Source organism: Ipomoea triloba, chromosome 11, assembly GCF_003576645.1.
Source record: "Ipomoea triloba cultivar NCNSP0323 chromosome 11, ASM357664v1".
In the NCBI taxonomy this organism is placed as follows: domain Eukaryota; kingdom Viridiplantae; phylum Streptophyta; class Magnoliopsida; order Solanales; family Convolvulaceae; genus Ipomoea; species Ipomoea triloba.
This window is the reverse complement of record NC_044926.1, coordinates 20,648,131-20,660,558: the sequence shown is the minus strand read 5'-3', so window position 1 is coordinate 20,660,558 and position 12,428 is coordinate 20,648,131. Positions and strand designations below refer to the sequence as shown.

Sequence of the window (12,428 nt, the reverse complement as noted above, 5' to 3'; positions counted from 1 at the left end):
TGTAACCAATATACGGAGTAATGTATATTTCATTATTCTTCACCATTTTTCTCTTGAGGATGGTTTATTGTAATACTACATCCATATCGCTAAGATAACTTAGGATCAGCTAGCACATGTATAGATGAAACGTTTAAGCCTTCTTAAAGTTGACCTCCAAAGGGGGAAGGGATAAGTCTACTTTCAAAAGCCGGTGTCCACTCTCTACTGAAATGCCAATATCTTGGCATACAGGATTGCAGTCGCACAACGACACCGGACAAAACTTAAACTTGTAACCATTCTTGGTCTTGAGAATCATGAACCAGTTTCTGGCTGTGGAAGAACTGGGATTTCCCTTTACTCCACCGCTCACCACGTAGTGAGTGGTGTCAGTATCTTCCGGGTCATGCGTGATTTGCCACACAGTAGACTCCGGGCATCCCGTGTTTGAGCCAGAGAACTGTACGTTGAGATCCGTCCCATTGCGAACCACGTCTTTGGGGCTCACGGGGGAGAACGTTACCGTGTTGCCCACCACGTTTGGGCCGACTTGGACGACGCTCTTCGGGCAGTTCTGGTTGCCGGTGGAGGCGAGGTCGAGCCCTCCGCCCTGGCTCGGCTGTACTGGGACGATGACGTACTTGACGCCGCCTTGGACGGCGTTTCCGTTGGTGTCGAGCACCGCGGGGGGTGTCTGTGCCGAGCAAAGCATGGTGGAGAGGAGGGAGAGAGAGAGGTATAAAAATGGTGTCTTCATTATTAAGGTTTTGTGAGAGTTTGAGATGAGGAAATGGGTACGAGCCTGACAAGGATTTAATAGGCAAAGTGAGAGGATGCGTCTAGTACATGGTTTGATGGAGATTTGATGGTATTTGTCATCTATACCCCGTGATTAATGATTTGCCGACGGGTGTTTGGTTCACATGTGGAAATTGAAATGGATTTGTAGAGAAAATGACATTTTTTTCTCTCAATTATAAGTATTCTTTTATTCTTCTTCCTATATTATTCATGTATTTAGCCTTCCAACTAATTTAAAAATGACGATTTTAATCCTTTTTGTAAATTAGACACGTTCACATTTAAAAATTAATATTTCATTTATATTTTCTTTTTCAACAAATTATTGTTTATATGTGAGAATAAGAATAAATGTAAAAACGAGCATACGTCATAATTTAATATTATAATTATAATTTTAAGCTAATGGAGGGGTTAATGTAGATATATGAATAATTCAGGAGAGAAAAACGCTATAAATATATAATTTAAGAGGAAAAAGTGTCATTTTCCTTGGAATTAGGATTATTGAGGAATTAAAAATCGAATAATGAGAAGAGTATATTTTTAGGGCAAACTCAATGCAATTTTTAGGTGATTTTTAACCGTTGTGGAAGTAAGAAAGATATAAGTGGTGGGCATGAGGAAGAAATGTTGATATTCTTATGCAAGAGTAGAGTTTTTTGGGGCGGAAGATTAAACTATGAAGATGAACAATGTGCATACAGTAGCGGCCCAAAAAGTTCATGTTCCAACTCTAATATAACAAATTTTATTAACTTTTTTCATTTATGTGGTAAAGTACTCTATTTGTTCCATTTTATTTGTCCTACTTGTTATTTATTCGTCAAATTAACTTATTCTTTGTTTATTTTTTTTTAGTATTTTTTATTTATTTTAAAATTTAATTTTTTGTGTTTAATAGTATTTTAATATAGTTTCTAAATATATAAATTTTGTATATTAATACTAAACTTAATATTATGAAAATTTGAATTAAAAAATAACTTTAGTCAAGTCTCGTTAACCGAACCAGACACATAAAATGGGACCGAGCGAGTATCAATCAATGTCCTCACAGGATTAGATCTTATGATCACCCAGATATGTGATCACACTACATAGTAGCCAATATTTAAATTTACATTTTATCCTATTAGTTATAATAATAAATTTTTATTGTCATTATCGATTATATTTATCAAAATTGTATGTAAAATACAATTATATTTGCCAAGTATGCGTGCCCAAGATGAATTGAAGAAGCATCTTTATGTACGTCAGACATGACTGCTCTGGGCAGCTATGTTTGAACGGATGGATTCATAAATTCAACCATTCACATACTGATGACTCTATATACTAGGATTTGTTAAGATTTATATAGAGATTTATATAGTAAATGTATGTTGAAGGAACATAGCTTCCTAGTTATGAAACAGTCTACGATTCAAGTTTTTTATAACATAGTTAGAAAAGTTATTTCTATGTCTGACTGTAAGGAATTGTTTACCATTTCATTGATCGTTGATGTAAACGTTTTATGTTATGAATTAATGGAATAGTTACGTTTTCCTTCAAAAAAAAAAAATTCAAATATGTTAGGAAGTCCAAAATTTTGAGAAGAGAGAAGAATATTTTAAATTAATTACAAAAAGTTAAAACCTCAAAGAAGCAAAAAGTTAAATGCATAAAGTTATAACATAAAATTAATTCCCAGAAGTTAATCCGGAAAGCTAGAACGCACAGTGGAACCGGAAGGTTGATGCACCGGAGAAGTTAACTTCTCGGACAATATTTCGAAAGAAGTAAATGGACTTTTCGGAAGAAGCTGACTTTTCGGAAGGGAAGAAACAACCTGTTCGGAAGGAGCAATCATTGTGCAGATGCATGCTTTGAAATGAGATATACATATCTAAATTACATGGGTACATGCACAAGGTAATAAATATATATAATATTTCCCATTACAAATAAAATTATCGGTGTATTATTTTTGAAGTTTAGTATTTTTAATCACCATGTAACTCCTCTTGAGAATTATATATAAATCTATATTTGGAGATAGTCTCCGACGTGAGAGTCTTAGATCAGAGAGTAATCTGGAAGGGATCTGAGAAGAGTCAAACAAGTCCTCTCTAAGACGAAAGGTCTTACACTATTAAAAGTCTGAGACATAAGTCTGATAGATGAAAGGTTAATTTCATCACTGTCATATTTTCATGTGTTATCAGCAGTAACCACTTGAGAATATACCTTTAGATAGAATTCTCCGTTACACAACTTAAAAGAAAATTCTTCGTAAAGTTACTTAAGAATTTTTTTTTTTTTTTATCTTCTTGTATCTCATAAGTCATAATTGTGTATTTCATGTTATTTGTGATGGGAGATAAAGACTTATGAAAAAGTGAATATATGTTTGAAGATGTCAAATGATCATGTTTTTATTCCCTTACTTTTCTCTATAATTTTTTGTTGTATTACAGAAACAAGCATTTATTCTAACAAGATTTAAGTATTTGCCATTGTCCAAATGTTAAGTGAGCTTGTCAATATAGCTTTGTCTACGACAAGAGTGAATTTTGATATAATTTACTTTCAATCAGAGAACATCAAATTACACCTAATATGTTAGACATGTATGTCATATGAGTCAATATTTATCGTTTTTGAGCATTGATTTCTAATTAATTAAATAAATATAATAAATAAGTGTTTTATTTATTTTATTTTAGCTTAGTTAATATTTGATATTATTCCATACAATTTTCTTAATTCTTCATTCTTAAGATTTAAGAATATGAGTGATGAAGAATTATAATAAATGAAAAATTGTAAAAATGTTCCTAGTCATAAGAATTCTAATTGGGCATTACAATTCCGATAAGACTAGCACATTGTCCTTCTTATGGTGAGCCTCATGCTATTCTGTATGAGATTCAGAGAGTGAACACATGAATGATTGTTAGATAACAAGTCATTGAACAATGACTGACTACAACGTACCGCTTGGTGTTTACCTACGTGGCACCGGTATATTATATGTTACAAGTATGCAATAATAATCCTTTGACTTGAATTGAGACGACATGGCAGTTGTCTCGTACATATGGGGGACTAGTTTTTGCCAGTATGCGCATTTTGTTCCTTATGGGACTATAAGTGTACTTGGTAGTCTAGTTCAGTATTGTACGGAGACAAGTGTGCGTTCGATAGAGGATCCACCGCCTTGAGGTAACAAGGATGCTCTAGTCTATTCAATAGTCATACAACGAGAATCTCTAGCCAGAGTATAATGAAGTTGGACTTCATGTTAAAAATATTGAACAGACATATTGACCAGGTTTATGAGTTTGATCAAGTTTGACCATGACCTTTACCTGGTTCGGAATAAGTGTTGTGTGGAAGGAATGTTGCATGCTATTTGTAACGGAAAGCTTCATTATCTATACTATATATAAAAGCATTATCCTCCTTCCAAACTTTCCCGCCCAAAGTTAGTGGCATTTTGGTAAAATCAGTTACTTTATTTATTTATTTATTAATTATTAATTTATTAATTATCCACCCGTGCATGCCTATTATGGTTAAATGTTGGTGATTGAATAATTGGATTTATTAATTATTCACCTATACTATTATGGTTAGATGTTAAATTAAAATGTTAAATAGGTAATATAATATGGTAATATTAATTGGTGATTAAATAATTGATGATATAATTGGTGTGATATATTTGGTGATATATTTGTAATATATGTAATAGTATAAATAGAATTAATATGTGATATATTTGGTGATATATTTGTAATATATGTAATAGTATAAATAGAATTAATATGTGATATATTTGTAATATATATAATATATGTAATAGTATAAATAGAATTAATATTATTTTACATTTTACATTTCTTATAGCCGTATTGAATATTTCCTAATCTTAGCCGGGAGGATTTTGGCTAACAGTAGCCTAGGAAATTATAACATATTAATATATTAATTTTATGGTAATAAATTATAACAGTAGCATAATTATGTTTTTCCTTTTTTTTTCTCCTACTAATCAGCCAAATTTCCTAAACTACTCCCCCATCTCCACCCCTCTTAATTTCTTACCTTTTTCACCTCTATCTCTCTCTCTTCCTTATTTTCTATATAAAGTATAAACTATTGCTTATAATCGTATTCCCTTGTGAATTATGAGCCGAATTTTACCTTTATTTTTCTCTCTCTATCTCTTAAAATCGGTTTCTCCCGGAAAATCAACAACCATAAGTACTGTAAACACAGTGGCCCGGACGGCGGCAGGGGCTACGTAGTCCAATACAAGACTCTATTGACGGACGACTTTTCATCACCGCTGACGGAGACGGTTCCTGCTGATGAAATCCGGCCGAAGTCACCGAATTTTTACGAAAAATTAAAGGTTCTAACTTGCTTATCTTTGCAAATATTAGCATCATCCAAATCTAAATAACATTCTTCCTAACAATTTAGAACTAAACGTTTTTTTTAAATGTTTTTTTTTAATTTTATAACGAAGAATGAAAGAAAATATAAATTAAATAAACTGTGGTTTAGTCACATCCTTAATTCTTAAATATTTATGATATACATTTAGTTAATTTTATAATTTCATTTCGTTAATTATATTTTCTATTTAATTTATTATAATTAAGTGAATTATATTTACAAATTAAAATAATTTAATTTCTAAATTTGTATGGATTAAAGTAGTCCCTAATATATTACGTATTTAGGTAGATTTCTAAATATTTATGATTTTTTTTAAAATTAAGAGTATGAGTTTATATAAATTTTAAAATAAAATTTCTTACTGAGTAAACATATAATTGCAATTAATGTGTATAATTATAATAGTAATCACAAATCTATAAAAAAAAAAGTACATATTTTCATACTGTAAAAAATACTATAAATGTAATACACACAAGAGATCATGTGCGGTTAGATGGCTAAGGTAAAAAATTGGGTGAATTCTCAGCCATTGATCTTGCAAAAATCAACAGCCCAGAATGAAGACAAATTTAAAAAAATGCAATTCACCTACTGTATTTGTGATTACGAATTTTAATTATAAAAAAAATGCAATTCACCTACTGTATTTGTGATTACGAATTTTAATTATAATAATTATAATTGATAAAAGAATTTTAAACAATAACAAGATTGATTATATTTTAATAAAGTAAAATTGGAATAAAAGGTAAGTGATACAAATTAATATAATTAAATTAAAATAATATAGGAGAGCGGGGTGATATATATAGGAGAAAATAAATACTTTATATATATATATTTAATCGAATGATGATTCAATGTGCAACCAATTTCTACCAATTTAAGACTCTCTAGCTCATTGTGGTTCAGTCAAACAGGTAGTGGAATTTTATTATTGAGTTTATGGATGACTCACTATTTCAATACCAATGAAGTGATGTTAATCTATAAGTGGAGCTCCTTGAGCATATAATAAAAAATTATAAATGTGCTGTTTAATTATCAATTTAAATTTTTAGTTGAGATAAAGCATATATTGTAATTCACATGTCTTATTAATTTTATGGGATGCTCAGTCAAACATGTATAGTAGTCTCAATTTTTTTTTAAAGTTGAATAAGTAAACAAGAGGTTTAATAATAACCTTGAAAATAACGGAAAGTAAATAAATGACTTAATAATAACCTTTAAAATAACGGAAAGTAAATAAAAGACGAAATTAGATTACGGTTGTATAGTCAATGATTCACATAATTGATTGACCAAATTAAATTAAAAATTAATTCAAAGTGGTACAATAATTTGAGTGTTAACTGGACCAGCGGATCACATGTGCTGTAGCCTAAAATTCATTCTTTTGTCCTAACAAGATAACAATTTATAATAATTTGGGAGAAGAAAAGATAACAAATTATTATTAACATAAGTTATTAGTCCACATTAATGGCACTTAATACCTTTTTTTACTCACCTTTTTATTGGGAGCCATTATAGTCCTGAATACCGATTCCATTTTATCGATGCAAAATCACTCCGATTACGAATATGTTGCCTTAAATATAATTGGCAACATACAATTTCCTATTATTATTCGCACAAATGAGCTGTTAATTAGAAATGAGTTGATTTTAAAAAGGCAATAAAATGCATCCAATATAATCAATAAAATTAGGATATTAAATAATTTTAATATCCCGTGGCCATTATTAGAAATTAGATCTAAATATTTACAAAATTATATTTAGATGGTAAATAGTATATTTACAAAATTGTGCATCCAATATATATATATATATATATATATATATATATATATATATATATATACATATATATATATATATTTATTTATTTATTTATTTATTTATTTATTTATTTACTTAAAATGCATCTGAATATAATTTTGTAAATATTTATTCCATATTTTAAGAACTTATCCTAAGGTTTATTCCATATTTTAAATTCAAAAGAATGAAATTCTCTGCAAGAAATGAAATTGGCATATTATTAATTACTAATTAGCTGAAACAAATGAAATTTGCACAAATCAATGAAATTGAATGAAATTGACTTTATTCAAATTGGTTGTCAATCAATAATTATAATTATTATTGATCATTTACCATTTATTTTTAAACTTTTCTAAATAAATTTCTTATCTAATAAATTCTCATATCACTATATAAATCATACAATCCTTCAACCAATTCCACATCTTTCACTATATCTTAGCACTTTAGCATCATACAAAGAAAAAATAAATCTACCTATAATGGCCCCTCTTTTTGTTGCACTTAATAAGATAAACGTCTACAATACTGCATGGGTAATAAAAGTACAATTAATTCGTCTTTATGAAGTCAAGAACAACCGATGAGCAAGTTGTTGTAAATATATATATATATATATATATATATATATATATATATATATATATATATATATTTGGTTTATTTCATTGGACTTTCTATTTATTCATTTATTTATTGTATTTTATTTATTTATTTAGTATTTACTTAGATTAGATGACTAAAATAATAGCAATAAGTTATCTTTTACATGTATCTATATTAAATGACATGTATACAATATATGTGGACTATGCATATTACTAACATATTTTTATGTATGTGTAATTTGCATAATTATATTTATATTCTAGGTACATTTGATTTATTTAAATTCAAATGTTTTAAAATCACGTGTTGTATCTAATAACATAATATTTTATAATATGTTTTTTCGGTAAAATATTGTGACGATCAATATATACAAGCAATTCAATATTACAAGAGAACAAATATTATATTGAGTCATATTTTTACACTAATCACATAATAAAACAATTGTACACATTCAATATTAGAATTTTTTTATTATTCTATCTTTAATTTTATTATCTAGATATATAATTTAAAATATTTATCCATGCATCGCACGGGTAATTGACCAATTATTTGCTTGAATTCAAGCAAGGATAACATTAGAAAACATAATTGATCCAACCATTTTCATCATTCGCACTATATAATATTGATGTTATAATTTATATAATTATATATCGATCTAAATATTCTTAAAACATTATAACAAAATTTATTTCGTGCAACGCACGGGCGAAAATACTAGTAATATATTAAAATATGTTCATTGTCAACTAGGTAGTCATGACTCATGACATACTGCTAGGTGTCACATGTGGCTTACGAGTTATTTAATAATAAGCTATGAACCTAGATAGTCACACCTTAATGGTTCGTGATAATGCTGAGAACTTTGAAAGAAATCGATAAAGAGTTATCGATATTGAATTAATACATTACTAACTAATTAATGAATTAATTCAATATTGGGCTTTTAAAAGGCTAGCACTTTTCGGCCCAAACCAGTATATATATATATATATATATATATATATATATATATAAAAGCTTTGCCCTCTTTCTTAAGAATAGAGAAGTCATATAGAGATTAGTCAGGAAAAGAGTTTTCACTTAAAAATCTCTGGAAGTTCTCGTGTGCCCGGCCTGTGGACGGACTAGAGGCCGGATAATTGGACAGTTCAAGTTGTTGATTCTGTCAAAGCACGCTTCAAAGGTAAAAACTTTCTAACTCTCTCTTTTACATAAAATCATAGAAAAATCGATTTGATATTTCCGCTGCGCATGTATGAATTTTTCTAATATAATATCTATATTTGTAGGCCATTATTTCTTCATCTTGCCACATCACGCAAAAGAAAAGTATGCAACAAATCTTATGAAGTTTGATCTTGAATCCTGCAAGATTGCGAGGACTCCAATATCAACTTCAACAAATTTATCAAAGGATGAGACTGGTGCATTAGTTGAAACTACTCTATATCAGATCAGAGAATGATTGGCATTCTACTATACTTAACAGCCTGTAAACCAAATATTATGTAGAGTTTAGTCACGTGTGCAAAATACCAATGTAGTCTTAGAGAAGCACATTTATGGCCTTGTTTGGTAAATGGTTGTTAGCTGATTGAGTTAGAAGGTATAATTAATTGAAAATATTAGTTGATTGTAGAAAAGTGTTTGGTAAATTAGCTGTTAGCTGATAGCTGTTTGGTATAATTTCTTTTCTCAAAAGGCTAATTGAAAAGGTTGCTTTGAGTAACCTTTTGAATTTTAGTATTTTAGAGTTACAAAAAGCTTATTAACCAAACACTCATATTGATTTTTTAACCAAGTCAAACAACTAATAGTGGTCAGATAAACCAAAATTGACTGATAGGCTATTATTTACCAAACAGGGCCTATATGCAGTAAAAAAGGATTTTGTAGTATGCGAAAAGTACTGCTAGTTTTGGGATTTGGCTTAGTCAAGAATGTTCATACAACCTAGTGGGTTACTGTGATGCCTATTGGACTGGAAATGTGTGGATGCTTCTTGAATGGGAAAATGTAGTCTTACGACAAAGCTAAGTAAGAAGCATAACTCAATATCTCTAAGTATAGCCGAAGAATAATATATTGTACCTGGAAATGTGTGGTTTTCTTTGTAGCATTTCAAGTTCATATATGTCTGAAGATTTTCCATTAGGTCACTGAGCTTACATGTTTTCATGTTTGTGCTTTCCTGAATGGTTGTGACTTTCATCATACTCTCAGGTAAGGATTGAAGAAACTTCGTAACTAATATAATTTTGGTTCAAGAATATAATAGGTACTCCTAGATTGTATGAGGCTCCATATATATCTAAAATCCATGCATTGAACTGGGTGATATTTTAATTCTGTTTGAATTATTTGTAGCTTTGATTGTTTAACAAGAGTATTTCCTTCATGATGATTGCACAAAATATATCCCAGGCTTCTTTGGCTATATCTGTTGTAGATATAAGCTTGAAGGTTTCTTTGTTCACAACACCATATATGGTATTCATTGCTTTTGAATTATAATAGGATTCCTTAATTTCTTCTTCAGACTAGTCTTTCCTTTGTTTAGTGTCACCTTTCTCATTAGTGGGTGGTTGCCATCCTTGCTCAATAGCTCTCCAAACTTTTTAACCTCTGAAAAATATATAAACTCTCATCCTTGCTTTCCAGTAGGAGTAATTTGCACAGTTTAGAGTTGGTGATCTAGATAATATTTTAAAGGAGCAAATACCAATTTTGGTCCCACGACTATTAGCAAAATGACAATTTTAGTCCACATGTTTCATTTCTACCAATTTTGATCCCACGACTATTGTTTAGTACCAATTTTGGTCCCAAGACTACTGTTTTAGTGCCAAAATTCATTGCGCCGATCACCCATCCGTTTAAAACGTGTCGAAATCTAAAAATTTTGAAGGTATTTTCGTCCTTTTCAACTCAATATCCCAATTTGAGCATGAATAAAGAGATTTAAACACTAAGATCGATCACAATTCACAATTCTCTCCTCCTCAAATTAAGGTAAAATGAGGAGAAAAACTGCGAATTTTGATCGATTTTAGGACTTAAATCCATGTATTCATACTCAAATTGAAATATTAAGTTGAAAATGATGAAAATACGCTTAACAGTTTTAGATTTTTGAACGTTTTAAACGGATGGGTGACCGGCGCGATGAATTTTGGCACTAAAACAATAGTCGTGGATGAAAATTGGTGCTAAAACAATAGTCGTGGGATCAAAATTGGTAGAAATAAAACATGTGGACTAAAATTGTCATTTTGCCAATAGTCATGGGACCAAAATTGGTATTTGCTCTATTTTAAAGTGTTGAAAGGCTATAAGTGAGATATTCTCACACAAAGTGATTTTAATTTTAATTGTACACAAAAATTAGATGTAATATTTTTTAATAAAAATGTAATAATTTGCTATAAATTTTTAAAAAGTAATACATGTCTTAAGTGAGATATTCTCACACAAGACTATCTATTAATAGTAGTCAAATATATATTTTTAATTGTCTTATTGTAAGATAGTGTAAAAACTTCAATATAATTTTCTTTTTACTAGAATTAAATTAGATATTACAAGAATTACATTATAAACTGTTTTGAACAAACTTATTTGCCAATGACCTTGTGGTCTACTGTCATCCGGTTGCACCCCCATATGGAAGGGGTGAGTTCGAGCCTACATTGTAACAGAATCAGTAGTACGTACTAAAAAAACAAACTTATTTATTCGTGTGTGACAAATTTCGAGACAGACAGGATTATAGTGATATTATGTGTCTGAATATCTCTAGTGGACCATACTCACTGCCTAATGTCCAATACCACGGCCATCGCTATGAAGTAAAGTCCAAAAATCTCAGTCATAAAAGTATGACTTTTTTGGCCAATAATGATAGTATTTGTTTAGGTTTAATGGTCAAACTAATGTATGTCCAATACCACGGCCATCGCTATGAAGTAAAGTCCAAAAATCTCAGTCATAAAAGTATGACTTTTTTGGCCAATGATAGTATTTGTTTAGGTTTAATGGTCAAACTAATGTTTTATATCTTGTAATAATTATATTTAAATGTTGAAAGGCTAGAAATGTTTCTCATTCATACTTCTAACTTTAGATTACAGGTTAATATATAGGCATACAAGAGCATTGTGAAGAGACAATAATAAATAAGGAAACTAATTGCCAAAGACCTGGTGGTCGAGCCGCATAGTTGTAACTTCTCAAATAAGAGGTCTCAGTTTGAACTTCAGTGTGAGGGCGGGGCATTGATTCTTTGCGCTTCAAAAAACACAAGCAACCCAACGCCTAAGCAAGCTGTAAGGAGGTACACAAGCCCACAAACTAGAACCAAAAGAGTGGCACACAACTACACAAGGCTAAAGTCGAAACAATTACACAGGCCTAAAAAAAGTTTTTTTTTTTTTTTTTGAAACTCCTAGAAAAAAAAAAGTTGAATGCTTGTACGTTCTTAACATATTTAATCATTGGAATTTTCCACAAGAAGCCAATGACAACCACTCCATATACATGTAGCATTATTTTTTGAATAAAACTAAAGAGAAATAATAGTACGTATTATAACCAAACAATGCAACCAATATACCCAACAATGTTTTATTCAATTATTCTTGACAAGTTTTCTCTTGAGGGATGGTTTATTGTAACACTACATCCTTATGGACCATATCCCTAAGATAACATTGGATCAAATAGAACATT

General features: G+C 29.9%; 1 protein-coding gene across 1 annotated transcript; it reads right to left on the bottom strand.

The window, feature by feature from the left end:
- LOC115997346 (kunitz trypsin inhibitor 5-like) lies at positions 1–754 on the bottom strand. Its single transcript, XM_031236890.1, has one exon. The coding sequence runs from the start codon at positions 737–739 to the stop codon at positions 134–136; it is 606 nt and encodes a 201-aa protein (XP_031092750.1). The 5' UTR covers positions 740–754; the 3' UTR covers positions 1–133.
- Between the last annotated feature and the right edge of the window lie 11,674 nt (positions 755–12,428).

Coding starts and splice junctions, on each gene's coding strand:
- LOC115997346 (XM_031236890.1), bottom strand. CDS start 739: ATGAAGACACCATTTTTATACCTCTCTCTCTCCCTCCTCTCCACCATG.